The following is a 17,956-nucleotide window of genomic DNA, read 5'->3' on the forward strand; positions in this document are numbered from 1 at the left end:
TGTGTTTCTGTTGTTTCACCAGGGCCTTTATGACTTTCTGAATTTGATTCACACCCAACTCAGGGTACCAACAAAACGTTAAGGACCATTAGGAATGTTTTGCTTCAGGACTTTTTGTTTGAAGCCTCATTTTGATTAAGTAGGAACCAAGGCTTACTGTGTTGTGTGCTATCCCAGTGTTGCTTATTCAGCCTCAGCTCACTTTCCGATCACGAGCCTCACCCATATTTAGCTGTTTTTTGAACCCTGTGCATAGCGCCTAGACTGGGAATCCTCACAGTAGTTTTTTTGCAGTAGTACCTGTGAAATAGCAAGCCCTGGAAACAGAGGTTTAGTGGAGCATGCCTCCCCTCCCCCGTGCCTCCACGAAGCTCTTCAATCCTCTCAGCAATGCCTATTGAGGACTGACACCCTGCTGTTACAGTGAACCCATCACTCATTCAACTGTCTGAATGTGTTACTTGTTAATTAGATTAATGAATGATTAAAGACAGGGCTTTCAATGACAGTGCATACCTCTTTATTTTTTCATGTCAGAAACACTCAGTTGCTCAGTTTTGCCATTCTCTCGGAGTCTGGTACAGGTATGCTCCTCTTTGGCTGTGCATCTATTGACAGATTTGTTTCAACTGCTCAGTACTTGAGGCTGTCAGCACTTGTCTAGAGTCTGACTGAATCACCGGGACACAGACCAACACCTTGATGTTCCCACCACCTCAGCACTGTGCTCAAAACCCTTTAATCATAGCAACATTAGCGCATGCTATTATTTATTGCTACTCCGAGTCAGGGAATGAATGCTGCTTCTGCTGAAACACAGACCCTGCCAGCACTTCCAATGTGTGTGGTATTGGCAGTGAAAGAGCCCCATTAAAGTAAAGAACACATGAGCTGCCTGCAGAAACAAAGAAGCACATGCTCTATCTATCTATCTATCTATCTACCTATCTATCTATATATATATCTATCTATCTATCTATCTACCTATCTATCTATCTATCTATCTATCTATCTATCTATCTATCTATCTATCTATCTATCTATCTACCTACCTATCTATCTATCTATCTATCTATATATCTATCTATCTATCTATACATTTTTTATATATATATATAGAGAGGGTGCTCCACCTTTATGACACTGTAGTCAGGAGCCACAGTTACAAGATCATGCTATTTGTTTTCACATTATAACGAGTATGAAAGTGCTACTGTAATGGCAAATAGGAACCGGGTCAGTGGTGCTTTATAACCGATTCTGCAGTATGAAGGGACACCTTATAAAGTATATATATATATATATATATATATATATATATATATATATATATATATATATATATATATATATATATATATATATTTATATTAAATTGGATTGAACCTTGTGATCCAGCTTTTCTTAACATTTCCCTCTGAATAGGCTGATGGAAGAGGGAGCCGTTCTTGGCCCTAGGCCCCTTTGCAGTGATCCCTATTTGAAATGAATGCCTGTCAGATCCACAGCCTTTAAAGTGCTGAGTGGGATTAAAGATGCGCACGCTTTTCATCAAACTCAGAGCACTTAGTATTTTTTTTTTTTTTACTTTCATAACAGTTTCTCTGAGTTTCCAAGGCAGCTGATCCTAATCACCAGTCTTCTGCTCCAGACATGAAAGGGACCGTTTCTGCTGAGTCAGTCATTCAGAACTACAGCTCTGCGGCTGCTTCAGCTCCAATCCATTTTAATAAGCTGCTGTAACCAGAAATCACCCAGATAAAATCATTTAGAGACATTAACACAAATACAGAACCAGGGATCTGCATAACCAAATGCTTTCAGCTAACCGGAGATGAAGGCTGTGGATTGTGATCAGAAACCAGAGGAGTTTTTCTACCCCGTAAACTCTCTCTTTATTGCTTAAAAAAACACTCTGTCAACGAGCCCCTCTTCCACCGTGTTAATGGTCTTACAGAGCGCACTTTCAGGGAGCTTTACTGTCAGGCTGCTTGGGGTCATATTTTCAGCAGAGTAACAGAAATCAAAACAGCCTTGCAATGCGCCTTTATCTGCATAGAGGTTAATACTGAAGTTAATACAGCCTTGCAATGTGCCTTTATCTGCATAGAGGTTAATACTGAAGTTAATACAGCCTTGCAATGCGCCTTTATCTGCATAGAGGTTAATACTGAAGTTAATACAGCCTTGCAATGCGCCTTTATCTGCATAGAGGTTAATACTGAAGTTAATACAGCCTTGCAATGCACCTTTATCTGCATAGAGGTTAATATTGAAGTTAATACAGCCTTGCAATGCGCCTTTATCTGCATAGAGGTTAATACTGAAGTTAATACAGCCTTGCAATGCGCCTTTATCTGCATAGAGGTTAATATTGAAGTTAATACAGCCTTGCAATGCGCCTTTATCTGCATAGAGGTTAATACTGAAGTTAATACAGCCTTGCAATGCGCCTTTATCTGCATAGAGGTTAATACTGAAGTTAATACAGCCTTGCAATGCGCCTTTATCTGCATAGAGGTTAATACTGAAGTTAATACAGCCTTGCAATGCGCCTTTATCTGCATAGAGGTTAATACTGAAGTTAATACAGCCTTGCAATGCGCCTTTATCTGCATAGAGGTTAATATTGAAGTTAATACAGCCTTGCAATGCGCCTTTATCTGCATAGAGGTTAATACTGAAGTTAATACAGCCTTGCAATGCGCCTTTATCTGCATAGAGGTTAATATTGAAGTTAATACAGCGTTGCAATGCGCCTTTATCTGCATAGAGGTTAATACTGAAGTTAATACAGCCTTGCAATGCGCCTTTATCTGCATAGAGGTTAATACTGAAGTTAATACAGCCTTGCAATGCGCCTTTATCTGCATAGAGGTTAATACTGAAGTTAATACAGCCTTGCAATGCGCCTTTATCTGCATAGAGGTTAATACTGAAGTTAATACAGCCTTGCAATGCGCCTTTATCTGCATAGAGGTTAATACTGAAGTTAATACAGCCTTGCAATGCGCCTTTATCTGCATAGAGGTTAATATTGAAGTTAAAATGCTTGAGATTTTCCCTGCTTTTATATGCTACAGTGTCTGCACATGCGTCTCGGTGTGTTGCAGGATTGTAGAATTGTAATGTTATATAATCACAATTCAATATGAACATGCAAATCTGAGGACCCAAAACAAAACAAAGCACTAGAAATGTCACTGTGAAGAAGGGATATGGAATTCAAGAGTCACTATTTCACTGTGCAGAAGGGATATGGAATTCAAAAGAGTCACTATTTCACTGTGCAGAAGGGATATGGAATTCAAGAGTCACTATTTCAGTGTGCAGAAGGGATGTGGAATTCAAAAGAGTCACTATTCCACTGTGCAGAAGGGATGTGGAATTCAAAAGAGTCACTATTTCACTGTGCAGAAGGGATGTGGATTTTGAAAGAGTCACTATTTCAGTGTGCAGAAGGGATGTGGATTTTGAAAGAGTCACTATTTCAGTGTGCAGAAGGGATGTGGATTTTGAAAGAGTCACTATTTCACTGTGAAGAAGGGATGTGGAATTCAAAAGAGTCACTATTTCACTGTGCAGAAGGGATGTGGATTTTGAAAGAGTCACTATTTCAGTGTGCAGAAGGGATGTGGATTTTGAAAGAGTCACTATTTCACTGTGCAGAAGGGATGTGGAATTCAAAAGAGTCACTATTTCACTGTGCAGAAGGGATGTGGATTTTGAAAGAGTCACTATTTCACTGTGCAGAAGGGATGTGGATTTTGAAAGAGTCACTATTTCACTGTGCAGAAGGGGTGTGGATTTCCAGCCTCACATATGGGATGCTGTCAGCATGGTATTCTCTGCTTGCTGACAGCTCTTTTCTAAAGGCTTCACGGTTCACCAGCCCCAGACTTGTTCTGGTCTGTGAAATGCGATTGATTTCAGGCTCCCGTCACACATGTTACCTGAGCGTGGGCAGTGAGGAGGAACGAAGCTGTGCAGCTCTCAGTGCCAGAGCACTTTAACCCCTGATGCTGCTGGACATGGCATGTCTGCTGTCTGACCAGGGCTTCACTCCAGTGTCCATCTGAAAGGGGTACGGGTTTGAACCCTCTCCACGGTCCTTGATTTGAAACTGCAATAATACAATATATACACACACATTAATAAATAGCATGGAGCGCTGTCCTAAAGAGGGTTACTGAATACTGCAGTGACGGCCATCGCTGAGCTGAGTGGAAGCACACACGCTGGGGTCTCCCTGTCAGTTTTAGGGCAGGACCTTTGTTTGATTGTGGGGTGGAGACCCCCTGCATTTCCATGTTAATCGAAGTTTCTCATCATGCTCTGCATTCAGCATCAGGGCTGTAGGGTCTATGTGCTGGAGGAAATGAATTGATGAGAATGAGAGAGCAGCACGGCCTCTGCGCCCCTGCTGGGCAGTGTGGAGGAGGCTGCTGGAAGCACTGGCCCACTCAATGCAAGAGCCTGCTGTTTGGCATCATTAATGACAATTACACTGCTGGCTACTTACTGCCCTGCTGCACATTTACACTGTGACATGCAGGGGGGTTGCAGCATTATTAGGTAAAGATTAAGCATTCACTAAACTAACTGGAGCAAACTACAGCACAGCCACAGAGCTGCTGACTCGCACACAACTGTTAAGAATTGTGAACTCCGGTTATTACTTTCCTGGAGGGACCCGAGATAAAGGGCAGTGTGCAGGTAGGGTGACAGCCACCTGGAGCTTCAGCAGCAGCATTAGCATGCAGCTCAACAGGCACACATTGAGCCTGAAAGCATTCAGATCCCAAGCTCATGTCTGCTAAAGGAGTCCAGTCGTGCCCCTAATGAGACTGATTGTGACAGCCGCGGGCAGCACACAGAGACGCGATGATAAACTGGGCATCATTAGAGAAAATGAATGTTTTCTTCTCTGTGGACGGACATTCACAATTCATTCAGGTTACAAAGAGGAGGAAAAACGCAGGCAAAATGTTTTATGATCGTTCATCACAGGGGCAAAAGTGCAAAGGCTTTTCTGGAACAGTCTGAGACTGAGTACAGCTTAATCTCAACCAGATGAGGAAATGTATGCCTGGTTTGCAGAATGTGTCAGAATGAGCTGTTTTGTTTGTAGTAGCAGGACTGGGAGATTAGAATAACATTCCCGAGTAGTGAGTTTTAACAGCTATTGAGCTTCAGCAATGCAGAGCAGAGAGCGTTTTGAAAAGAGCTGGAATTGTTAAGAACTTTAAAACAAGCGAGTAGAAACAGCAACCCGGGTCAAAGCGTGTCGACCCACATCCTGAGGTGGGTCGCTGGGACCCGGATTAACCCGGGTATGACCCAGGTACGTGGTTTCACACTACGCAGGATTGTGACCCTTAATCATTTACCATCGCTGCACAATAACAGGTACCATTAAAGAGCAAATGTCTTCAGATGACTGTTAGTTTTTAAAGACAAGTGCGATGTAGGCAAGCCTACCTGTCTTTATATTAGTAAGTGGAAACTCATTGTAGCGCCCAGCAATGAATTACCAGCAAAACAAACGGCTGCTGGAGTTCTGTTGAGACGCTTTGGCTGATCTAGCCAGTCTGAACTGTATCTGCCTGGGCGCTGGAGCTGAACCGCCAGAGCTTGGAAGCACTTCATTGAAAACTTGGTGACGTGGCGCACCCAAGTGGCAAATCATGGTAATGAAATTGAATTACCTGCACGTGTTGTGATTTGTTCTGACCGTATTTCGATTGTAGATTCGTGCACTTTCTTTAAATTCCGTTTTTCTTTGAAAATGTATTTTAAAAATAAGAACGACGTTGACAAAGCGCAGCACGCTATCTCTTTGTAAACAGGCCCAATTACTGTGTGGTTTTTGTCATTCGTGACAAATATGACGTTATGGAGCTGAGCAAACTTTACTAAAAAGTTAATTTTCCATATTACAATATTCATCGTTACGTCTGCATTGTATTGTAAGGAAAGAAAGGGGCATTTCGTCGCTATATGTGCCATGTAGTGTAAGGGAAGACAATCTTAACGTCATTTAAAGTTTACATTGTATTCAAACTGCTAAAGCAGCTGCTTTGTAAATTGAAGGAGACGTGGGTGTAACCGTTCTATTGTGACGTGTGTACATTTATGAGGTGTATTCCTACCGGTGAACACTAGATGGCACCAGATGCACCGCTTTTAAAACATTACCGCTCCGGTCCTTGAATGGTAAAGCGTGGCGGTGCTTTAGTATTTTGTTTGAAATAAAGACTTTACATACCTGCCGCCCGCTATTCCATTGATCTGCAGCGTAGATACTCTAGCAGTACAACGAGCAGTCCTCATTGTTGAATGAAAATGAAAAAATGCACCTCATTAAATCAGCAGGCAGTTATAATGCAAGCTGCTGCAAATATAAAAAGTGCACAAAGCAGATGTCTGGTACAGGATGGAGAAACTGCATTCATTCTAGTCAGTGTGTGTGTGTGTGCATGCAGGTGTCTTTAGAGGAAGGGCAGGGCAGGGTTAACAATACTAGCTGTGTCACCTGACTGCAAGGGCAGGGTTAGCAATACTAGCTGTGTCACCTGACTGCAAGGGCAGGGTCAGCAATACTAGCTGTGTCACCTGACTGCAAGGGCAGGGTCAGCAATACTAGCTGTGTCACCTGACTGCAAGGGCAGGGTCAGCAATACTAGCTGTGTCACCTGACTGCAAGGGCAGGGTCAGCAATACTAGCTGTGTCACCTGACTGCAGTAAGACCAGGGCAGGGTTAACAATACTAGCTGTGTCACCTGACTGCAAGGGCAGGGTTAGCAATACTAGCTGTGTCACCTGACTGCAAGGGCAGGGTCAGCAATACCAGCTGTGTCACCTGACTGCAGTAAGACCAGGGCAGGGTCAGCAGTACTAGCTGTGTCACCTGACTGCAGTAAGACCAGGGCAGGGTTAAGATAGAGGCACTCGCATTTTCTTAAAGAGCAAATCTAAGAGCTGCATGGTTTAAAAATGTCCCCACTCAAAATCTTGAACAATCATTGTAGCAGATGCAGAGGAGTGTGTACAGAGAAAGCTGTGGGGAGGTCCTTCTTGTGGAGAAGATTCTCAGATGCCTACCGTACCCCCAACTGTAACTCTACCCACAACCACAACCCTTACCAAAAACCCTAACCTTAACCCCAATCCTACCCCCACCCCCAAACCCAAACCCTAACCTTAACCTCAATCCTACCCCTACCCCAAAACCCAAACCCTAACCTTAACCTCAATCCTACCCCTACCCCCACCCCAACCCCAAACCCAAACCTTAACCTTAACCTCAATCCTACCCCAACCCCCAACCCCAACCCCTAACCTTAACCCCTACCCCTTCCCCCACCCCCACCCCCACCCCCAACCCCAACCTCTAACCTTAACCCCTACCCTACCCCTACCCCCACCCCCACCCCCACCCCCAACCCCAACCCCCAACCTTAACCCCTACCCCCAACCCCAACCCCCAACCTTAACCCCTACCCTATGCAGCACACATCGGGGTCCTCTGTATAAAAGCCCTGCATGCGAGCTTGTGTTTCCAGGTGGAGGCTTGGCTGTTTCGTAGCGTCCCTCCACTCGCTGCCTGTATCATTTGTTCCTTTCAGCTCGTCCTTGGCAGGAAGGAAAGCCTCTCATTATTAATTAAACAGCAGGCTGATATGGCTGTGTGACCTCGGCTGGGAACACAGGGAAGGGGAGGGAAGCAAACACATTTATCAGCCAATCGAGGCTTGTCCTTCTGGCACTGAAGTGCTTTCTTTGCAGTCAGAAGTGGGCTGTAGCGAGTTGCTGGAACTCTGTGGGTGGGTCAGACGTGTACAGATCTCCAGCTGGAAGTGTTTAGGGTTGACACTCGGCACAGTTAGTTATTTGTATTATTTTGAAGACGGTGGCTTTAGGCTGACTTTCCCTGTGGTTTCTGAAAAGAACTTTACATTTTTTTTAAATTGTATTCATTAGTTTCACATGATGTCAGACTGCGAGGGGCTGATTGGGGGTAAGTGTCAGATTTCTATTTACTGCTTCATCCTGTACTTGTGTGTGCTGTTCCTGGCTCACGCTGCTGGCTTATCCCATGATAATTCCATAGGGTGCAGGCAGCAGTATATATTCATGTAGTGTATATCCCTACACTGTATAACTGGGGGAGGTGGTGTTATTTTATGTGCTCCTCAGATGACACACACACTGTGACATGGCAATAAATGCACTAAATATAACCCTTTGTCTATAAATAGAAGGCACCAGAAAGCTTGTAATCCTTCAGTAATGGCTGCAGGGGCACGCATGCACATCGATTATTTTCTAGTGCTGTTGTATTGGAGAACATTTTCTATTCTGCAGCGGATTGAAGTTTTTATTAGACAGTGGCTCCTAAACCCATGTTATTACATTGCTGTAGTCTGGTGTGCCAGAGAGTGGGACACACATTGATCACTGGAGTCCTTGTCAGCTAATCAGTGATCGAGCAGTGCTACTTTGTGTTCTGTGCGTGCAGTACCAGCCAATGAGTGATCGAGCAGTGCTACTTTGTGTTCTGTGCGTGCAGTACCAGCCAATCAGTGATCGAGCAGTGCTACTTTGTGTTCTGTGCGTGCAGTACCAGCCAATCAGTGATCGAGCAGTGCTACTTTGTGTTCTGTGCGTGCAGTACCAGCCAATCAGTGATCGAGCAGTGCTACTTTGTGTTCTGTGCGTGCAGTACCAGCCAATGAGTGATCGAGCAGTGCTACTTTGTGTTCTGTGCGTGCAGTACCAGCCAATCAGTGATTGAGCAGTGCTACTTTGTCTTCTGGCTTTTCGAGTGAAGGTAGGTGCTCATTGCGATTATGGGAGCTGTCTGTAATAAACTGTATAAACAGCCACCTGTAAAGGCTGCAGGCAGCGCTCTTTTGCTGGCTCATTTGTTTTGTTATAACTCATTTCCCACGGCCCCATTCCAGTATTCACAAACACTGTGCATCCTGGGACAGTCTGTAAGTACATCTGCTTCTCATGAAGTGGGTCTACAGGAGCTCTGCTGACTGGCTCTGTCTCTAATGTTCAAAGGGGACATTTTGCTATTATGATTGACTGCTTTAAAATATGCTTAAGGCTTGTGATTAAAAAGCTGTTTCAGTATCATTCGCTCGCTGAACGCACTGCACCAGATCCCAGCCTTGAGGATGAGTTATTGATTGCAGCACAATGTCTTTGAATATCGGTGAGGTCTCACGAACTGGTAATACAATCCAGTAACACTTTCCATGAAGTGTCTCTGATTACTGTGTATTCACATAGCAGTTACTTAGTAAATACATCTCTACTTACACATCATTACAATGTTATTATGCATAGTTACAATGCACTTAATGCATACATTTTTTATACCTTTTTTTTCTACATACCTCTGCAGCCGTCTTCTTCCTCCGTCAGTCACCAGCTTGACTGATCAGTAGTTGTCGTGTGATACTGTGATCCCTGCAGCTTCGCTCCAGTTTTCATACGGTTGCATCCTTGCATATTTCAGGTTAAACCCCACTAGGTGTCGCTGTGAATCTGCTCATTCCTGCACTCGATAACACTTCACATTAAGTGTCTCAAATTACTGTGTATTTACATTGTAGTTACTTAGTAAATACACGTGTGCTTACACATCATTACAATGTTATTATGCATAGTTACAATGTACTTCATGTGAAAATCTTTTTGCACGATATATGTAAGTACACAATTGTATCAGAAAAGGGTTAGGTTTAGGGTAATAACATGCAAAAAGATTTACACAAATGAAAAAGTGCAAAGAGTTAATGCAATGATAGATGAAACTGAAATAACATTGTAAAGCAGGGTGCAGACTTGAGCAGTGGACAGTAAAGTGCAATAATACTGTGACGTTGACCTTGGTGAACTGTTATAAGGGCCGTGCTGTAATGGCAGGAGGAGGAGCAGTACAGTGCATGTGCGATTCTGATGAGACTCTCGGGTAATTAGACCCCCCCAAGAGATACAGAACTGATTTCTAAAATGAGGGAACCGTTGAGTGCACAAACTGGGCTTGCCTGCTCTCTGCTAGCCAGGCACGGCTGAATGGCTTTGCAGCCTGCTGATGCGCTGCCATCAGGAAGGCTTCAAGTTAATTCACTGTGAGTGAGGTGAGGCGCCCGTGAGTCATGCGCTCTCTGAGACAGGCATTCCCGAAGAGACCGGGAAGAAAACACTTCATAACAAAGCAATGCCAGTGTGTTCACGGAAACCTTGCAGCCCTTTGGAATTAATTCCAGGTGCTGAGCAGCCAGGATTTAAAACCAATAAGTGAAACTAATAACGACAACTGATGTAGCTCATTAAGATACAGCATGCATGGCTGATGCTTGTTCTAATTAACGTAGTTGTTGAGCAGGGAGCTCTGGTTACTGTTAATGGAATTGCATTAATCAGGACCCACCGCCTGTCATTGGAATAAATTGGGCGCTGAGTTGCTTCACTCTAATAGGGAGGAGCCTCAGTCTGCAGGGCTGCACCTACCTGTCCTCGGTGACACAGCTGGGAGATGAAACACCACTCTGTGGCGCTGCGTGATGCTCGTTACTGGAGACTCAGTGCCTGGGAATGTTGGTTAAAACCCAGTCTGGGAGCCACAGCACTTTGAACCTCTCGGACTGGTTGCAAACATCATACAAAGACAGAATGCATTGAATTGAGATTCTCAGAGAAGTACGAGGCAGCGATCGAATTGCATTTTCTATAGTGAGCTGCAGTGTTCTGAAATCTAATCGAAATGCCATAGGCTTGCATTACCACTGTAAGTGGATATGAAGACATTTTGAAGATGTGTTGTATGTAGCTTACATGTGTACAGCTGTGGACTGATTGTCTTGTGGAGAAGCCAGGTCTCAGCATCCTGACAGACACACCTGAAATGCCACTTCACCCTGCATGGTCTCACAGCGTGAAGGGTTCTGCACCACAGCTATCATTACACTGCAGATATACCACTTCACCCTGCATGGTCTCACAGCGTGAAGGGTTCTGCACCACAGCTATCATTACACTGCAGATATGCCACTTCACCCTGCATGGTCTCACAACGTGAAGGGTTCTGCACCACAGCTATCATTACACTGCAGATATACCACTTCACCCTGCATGGTCTCACAACGTGAAGGGTTCTGCACCACAGCTATCATTACACTGCAGATATACCACTTCACCCTGCATGGTCTCACAGCGTGAAGGGTTCTGCACCACAGCTATCGTTACACTGCAGATATACCACTTCATCCTGCATGGTCTCACAGCGTGAAGGGTTCTCCACCACAGCTATCATTACACTGCAGATATACCACTTCACCCTGCATGGTCTCACAACGTGAAGGGTTCTGCACCACAGCTATCATTACACTGCAGATATACCACTTCATCCTGCATGGTCTCACAGCGTGAAGGGTTCTGCACCACAACTATCGTACACTGCAGATATACCACTTCACCCTGCATGGTCTCACAGCGTGAAGGGTTCTGCACCACAGCTATCATTACACTGCAGATATACCACTTCATCCTGCATGGTCTCACAGCGTGAAGGGTTCTCCACCACAGCTATCATTACACTGCAGATATACCACTTCACCCTGCATGGTCTCACAGCGTGAAGGGTTCTCCACCACAGCTATCGTACACTGCAGATATACCACTTCACCCTGCATGGTCTCACAGCGTGAAGGGTTCTGCACCACAGCTATCATTACACTGCAGATATACCACTTCATCCTGCATGGTCTCACAGCGTGAAGGGTTCTGCACCACAGCTATCATTACACTGCAGATATACCACTTCACCCTGCATGGTCTCACAGCGTGAAGGGTTCTGCACCACAGCTATCTTTACACTGCAGATATACCACTTCACCCTGCATGGTCTCACAGCGTGAAGGGTTCTGCACCACAACTATCGTACTCTGCAGATATACCACTTCACCCTGCATGGTCTCACAGCGTGAAGGGTTCTGCACCACAGCTATCGTTACACTGCAGATATACCACTTCACCCTGCATGGTCTCACAGCGTGAAGGGTTCTCCACCACAGCTATCGTTACACTGCAGATATACCACTTCACCCTGCATGGTCTCACAGCGTGAAGGGTTCTCCACCACAGCTATCGTTACACTGCAGATGGGTTTCTTTGTAAACTGTCATTTCTGGTCCAGTCTGTACCCTTGCATTAAGAACTGGTGACTGGCTGAAGTATAAAACACACAATGGGACCTCTAGCGCAGGAGTTTCCATCACAATGGCTTGTAAATCAGACGCTAAGCTTATCATATTAAGAAGAATAGAGCCTGCGGATGTAACGTCTTGTAACTGAGACAGATGGATCCTGTGATGGGAGGTGACAGTTCTTTGCTGACAATAAAGAGCTCTCAGTATTGATTCTGAAATGAACCCTGAGGAAATCTGTACACACTGCAGTGTGGGCTGTAACATTTTTAGAGCTGAGTATTTTGAAGTGCCCAATGGGGAAAAGCATTGCAGAGAATCCATCCAGACTGCGTCTCAGTTGAGAGCTCCTCAGTTGAGAGCCACCATATACGATAACTAGTTACAATGAACTCTTACCCTAACCCTAACTCTAAACCTAAACCTAACCCTAACTCTAAACCTAAACCTAACCCTAACCCTAACCCTAACCCTAACCCTAACCCTAACCCTAACCCTAACTCTAACCCTAACCCTAACCCTAACTCTAACCTAACCCTAACTCTAAACCTAACTCTAACCTTAACCCTAAACCTAACTCTAACCCTAACTCTAACCCTAACTCTAACCCTAACCCTAACCCTAAAGGATATGTGTACTTACATGTATGATGTATAAATATGTACACGTTAAGTCCATTATAACTCTGCATAATAACATTGTAATGATGTGTAAGCACACCTGTATTTACTGTGTAAGTGCTATGTATATGCACACTAAATGTGCTCCTGAACTCTGCAGCTCCAGTAAAAGTCTCGCCTGAAAACGTGTAAGTCACGGCTGTGCGTTCTCTCAGCAGTGACCTTGTCATTGTGTAGCAATGCAGTGCTGTGATATAAAGAACTAAAATGTACTGCCCTGTGCTACTTGTTGTTGTTGAATGTGCAAAACCCTTTCAAAGAGTAGAAATGCCTTTGGAGACACCGATGCTGTTTGTTTTTCATTAAGGAGATTAAGGACTTTCATGTTGAGTTAGTGCAGTGATGTCATCCTGGATATTCTGCCCCTGGAGAGATGGTAAAAGCCTCCAGCTGGGCTGCCTGGGCTCATTGTAATAAGATTGGACATGAATTAGAAAGGCACCACGTGAATGCAGAGCGAGGCCAGTGTTAACTGACTGCCTGTCTGAGATTGCAGGGTGCAAATCACTTTTTAATATCGCACACCCTAAACTGAAATACCTTCAGTGCCCCTTCGGCAGCATTTTACAATGGGTTGAATGGGGACTGTAGCACACTGGGTCTTTATTGGTGTGGAAATGTCTCTGCTCTGTATGAGTTCTAGAATTACTAGCTAAAGAATCACTTGAGCTGTGATAATGTTGCTTTACAGCACAACATCATGAGCTTCCCTTTTGTCTGTCTTATGTAATGAATATTTCAATAGAGCAGCGTTAATGGGAAGAATGATAAGCCAGCCCGCATTGCTATCAAACACATTTACATCTTTCAATCATTTCAACCATCACCAGTAGTGTACCGTGGTGACTGTAACTGCTGGTACTTCAGCTTCTGAAACTGTTATCTTAACAGCATGCTCTATTCATGTAACATGAGATGGGTGTGTGCACCCAGCTGTGAACCCCAGGGCACAGTGAGGAGTGATGAGGCTGGGTGGGGGGGGGGGCTGGATTCTGCAGCTCTGGATTGTGTAGTGCTTGGTAGACCGTCAAGAGAGACTTACTGAAATACAAACACACAGGGTGAACTAGAAAAGCAGCTTGTGACTTTGCAGTGCTGTGTGAATACAATCTGACCCAATCCGTCAGCTACCTGATGATGCATTCCACCTGTTACTAATTACAAAGACACTGCTTTCCAGAGACAGGTGGAGTCCATCTATTATACATTTAACATGATGTTTGTATTGAGCTCATGACACATTTTATATGTGAACTTCCAATGCATAAAATAACCCCTGTACTGAGCCACATATCAGAACGGACACAAGGTCAAATCCAATATTATTTCAAGAAGCTGCCGCCTTTGCAGCTTGAGATGGCTTACAGCTCTTAATCTCCTTCTTAATGACATCACCAGATCCCTGCTGCGCTGTGGCAGAGGAGCGCTACTCAGCACAGCAGTGTCCACCAGCGGCTTGCTGTGAACTGAGTGCAGCACGGTAACCTGGGCACAGTCTGGAGATCTCAGCAGCACACATGCACAGCTCAGCAGACCTGGAGAATGGTGTCCCTGCCCTGGCCAGCATCGCTGGGATGAACATGAAGCCCATTCCAGAGGAGCCGGTTCAGAGCGATCATCTTGCAACTCCAGAGGCTGGTACTGCAGGTCATTGCTGCTTATTGATATCCCTGTGATACCTTTACCTAGAGCTGGCGTGTGATCGACGGGTTGTGTGGACGGGGGTGGGATCTTGTGCAATGGACAGATGAATGCATTGAATTCAATTGAAAAGCTAATTTATTATGCCCTATGCAAACTGAAAAAAAGAGCTGTTTTGTTATCATAAGAAGCATTTTATTTGAGCTGGTAGGTAGTGAGTTGCTTCAATTAAAGGCAGGAGTGTATGTGCTGTTTATACCAACAGACTCCCCTTTTCTGTGCTGTATTTCCAGTACAGTAAGACTCTGCTTACAGTAAGACTTTCTTCAGATTTCTCATTTAGTACTGGTGCATATAAACCTTAGAAATAGGAAGCACATTCGAATGCAACACAGAGCCACGTCCAGGCAGCCCAGCGCACACACAGGTGTAATCATGTAAACTAATCAAGGGTTTGCATTACTCGGGTCTGGCATGACAGGTGAACAGCTTGCATGCCTGCTCTGTGTAGGAATACAAAAGCAAGGCAATATCTTGAAGATAACAAAAGGGCAATGCTTCTTCACAGTGGGTACTTTAATACTGGAACGTTTAGCAGGTGGTTTTTGAGAGAAAAAAAGAAAAATGTTGTAAATCTATCCTGGGCTGTAATCCCATCAGCGGCTTTAGCTGAGTTTGATAAGCAGGTAAAACCAGCTGCCACTGCTTCAGGACGACACACAAACAGCAGCTCACGCTGCAAAGTTATACCTTGTGTCTGAATGTCTAAAGCAAGCTGTGGCAAGTTAGTCTGGACACAGTAACCTGGGAAACATATTTATTATTGGACATACACACTACAGGCCCTTTCGGAAAAAGCAAACCCTGCAGCAAGGAGATAAATATATATATATTTTTTTAAAGAATAATTTCAGTACTCTTTTACTTAAACTGTCCTTAAATGAAGAGCGAGGTAAGCGTTCTGTTTCATTCAGGAGTCCGATGTATCTTCCTCTGTATAGCAGTGATGTCACTGCTGGATATATCCATGCTAATGTCCTTTTACTGCCACAGGATTACAGGCTATTTTTGTAACTGTGCTCAGGACTGTAACCCATGGCAGGCCTTTCAAAGCAAGGTCCTCTATTATACTGATAAATGACAGTGATGCCACGTAATGATGTGAAACAACGAGCGAAGCAATAAAAACAGATGAAAACACAGAGATTAACATGCTTATCTGTTTACAGAGAACCTGCTGTGGTTTAAACATTTAGCAGCACATATTCAATGAGCTTTCATTTTTACATTTAGAGAAGGCTGGTTGCTATGTGGAAGAAGCCACAACAAACACTGCTTGCTGAGGGCAACATTAGCCATCCTGTAAAACTGCAGCCCTCGACTCACTGTTATATATAGGAGTATGGATTATTGCACAGTGACACATATCACACTGTCTTCAGTGTTTCTAGTGTTCATACGGCTACACAGCTTTTTTTCTGCAGGAATCATGTGCAGCAGTTTCCAGGTTTGGGAGTTTTATCATTCTGCATCACTTCAGCTTTATATTGGTAAGAAATAATGCATGGCAGACATGTGCCACATGAGTGTGTGTGTGTGTGTGTGCGTGGGTGTTTTATTACTGCTGAAACGGTCATTGCTTTCACAAAGTGCGTAACTAGACTGTGTGACTCAACCTTCAAGGTTGGAAGAACTAAAAATAAACGCTTGAGTAGTGTCAATATAAAATGAGTGAGGAAATGCAGAAAATGAAATGCCACTGTTGTCATTGTCACTGTTAGTTATTATCCTGTATTTTGAGGCAGTGCTCAGGGTCTCCAGTGACTATCCGATTTACAGCTTCAGATTTCAGCTGCTCTTCATTTTGTTTTTCAAAGAGTCTGACCTGTTCTTAAACACCACGGTGCATCCAGGAGCCTATTATTGGAACTGGAATGAAAATGCAAAGAAACTCTGGGCATGCAGTATAGAGGATTGAAACTCTGCATGCAGTATAGAGGATTGAAACTCTGCATGCAGTATAGAGGATTGAAACTGCATGCAGTATAGAGGATTGAAACTGCATGCAGTATAGAGGATTGAAACTGCATGCAGTATAGAGGATTGAAACTCTGCATGCAGTATAGAGGATTGAAACTCTGTGTATGCAGTATAGAGGATTGAAACTGCATGCAGTATAGAGGATTGAAACTCTGTGTATGCAGTATAGAGGATTGAAACTGCATGCAGTATAGAGGATTGAAACTGCATGCAGTATAGAGGATTGAAACTGCATGCAGTATAGAGAATTGAAACTGCATGCAGTATAGAGGATTGAAACTGCATGCAGTATAGAGGATTGAAACTGCATGCAGTATAGAGGATTGAAACTGCATGCAGTATAGAGGATTGAAACTGCATGCAGTATAGAGGATTGAAACTCTGCATGCAGTATAGAGGATTGAAACTGCATGCAGTATAGAGGATTGAAACTGCATGCAGTATAGAGGATTGAAACTGCATGCAGTATAGAGGATTGAAACTCTGTGTATGCAGTATAGAGGATTGAAACTGCATGCAGTATAGAGGATTGAAACTGCATGCAGTATAGAGGATTGAAACTGCATGCAGTATAGAGGATTGAAACTGCATGCAGTATAGAGGATTGAAACTGCATGCAGTATAGAGGATTGAAACTCTGTGTATGCAGTATAGAGGATTGAAACTGCATGCAGTATAGAGGATTGAAACTGCATGCAGTATAGAGGATTGAAACTGCATGCAGTATAGAGGATTGAAACTCTGTGTATGCAGTATAGAGGATTGAAACTGCATGCAGTATAGAGGATTGAAACTGCATGCAGTATAGAGGATTGAAACTCTGCATGCAGTATAGAGGATTGAAACTGCATGCAGTATAGAGGATTGAAACTGCTTGCAGTATAGAGGATTGAAACTCTGCATGCAGTATAGAGGATTGAAACTGCATGCAGTATAGAGGATTGAAACTGCATGCAGTATAGAGGATTGAAACTGCATGCAGTATAGAGGATTGAAACTGCATGCAGTATAGAGGATTGAAACTGCATGCAGTATAGAGGATTGAAACTGCATGCAGTATAGAGGATTGAAACTGCATGCAGTATAGAGGATTGAAACTGCATGCAGTATAGAGGATTGAAACTGCATGCAGTATAGAGGATTGAAACTGCATGCAGTATAGAGGATTGAAACTCTGTGTATGCAGTATAGAGGATTGAAACTGCATGCAGTATAGAGGATTGAAACTGCATGCAGTATAGAGGATTAAAACTCTGCAAAGTTTCAAGTAAAGAAGTGTGTGCTAATGCCGATTTGGAGTAAAAAGCTGTGAGAATCCAGCGCAGTATGTTTTACATACAGATTGCATTCCCCACTCATCCACTCTGTGT

The 17,956-nt window shown here is 43.8% G+C and overlaps 1 protein-coding gene across 7 annotated transcripts in view; it reads left to right on the forward strand.

The window, feature by feature from the left end:
- Positions 1-7,802: 7,802 nt before the first annotated feature.
- The window catches only part of LOC117419909 (echinoderm microtubule-associated protein-like 1), a 58,246-nt gene continuing 48,092 nt past the window's right edge, over positions 7,803-17,956 (forward strand). For 5 of the 7 annotated variants that reach the window (XM_058992076.1, XM_058992077.1, XM_058992079.1 and 2 more), the window contains exon 1: positions 14,304-14,552. In XM_058992076.1, coding sequence (XP_058848059.1) covers positions 14,423-14,552 — 130 coding nt within the window. In that variant the 5' untranslated portion in view covers positions 14,304-14,422. Of the gene's footprint in view, positions 8,022-14,303; positions 14,553-17,956 lie in introns of those variants that run through there. The other 2 variants (XM_058992083.1, XM_058992078.1) reach the window with 2 other exon arrangements.

This window comes from Acipenser ruthenus, chromosome 18 (assembly GCF_902713425.1).
Source record: "Acipenser ruthenus chromosome 18, fAciRut3.2 maternal haplotype, whole genome shotgun sequence".
Lineage (NCBI taxonomy): Eukaryota > Metazoa > Chordata > Actinopteri > Acipenseriformes > Acipenseridae > Acipenser > Acipenser ruthenus.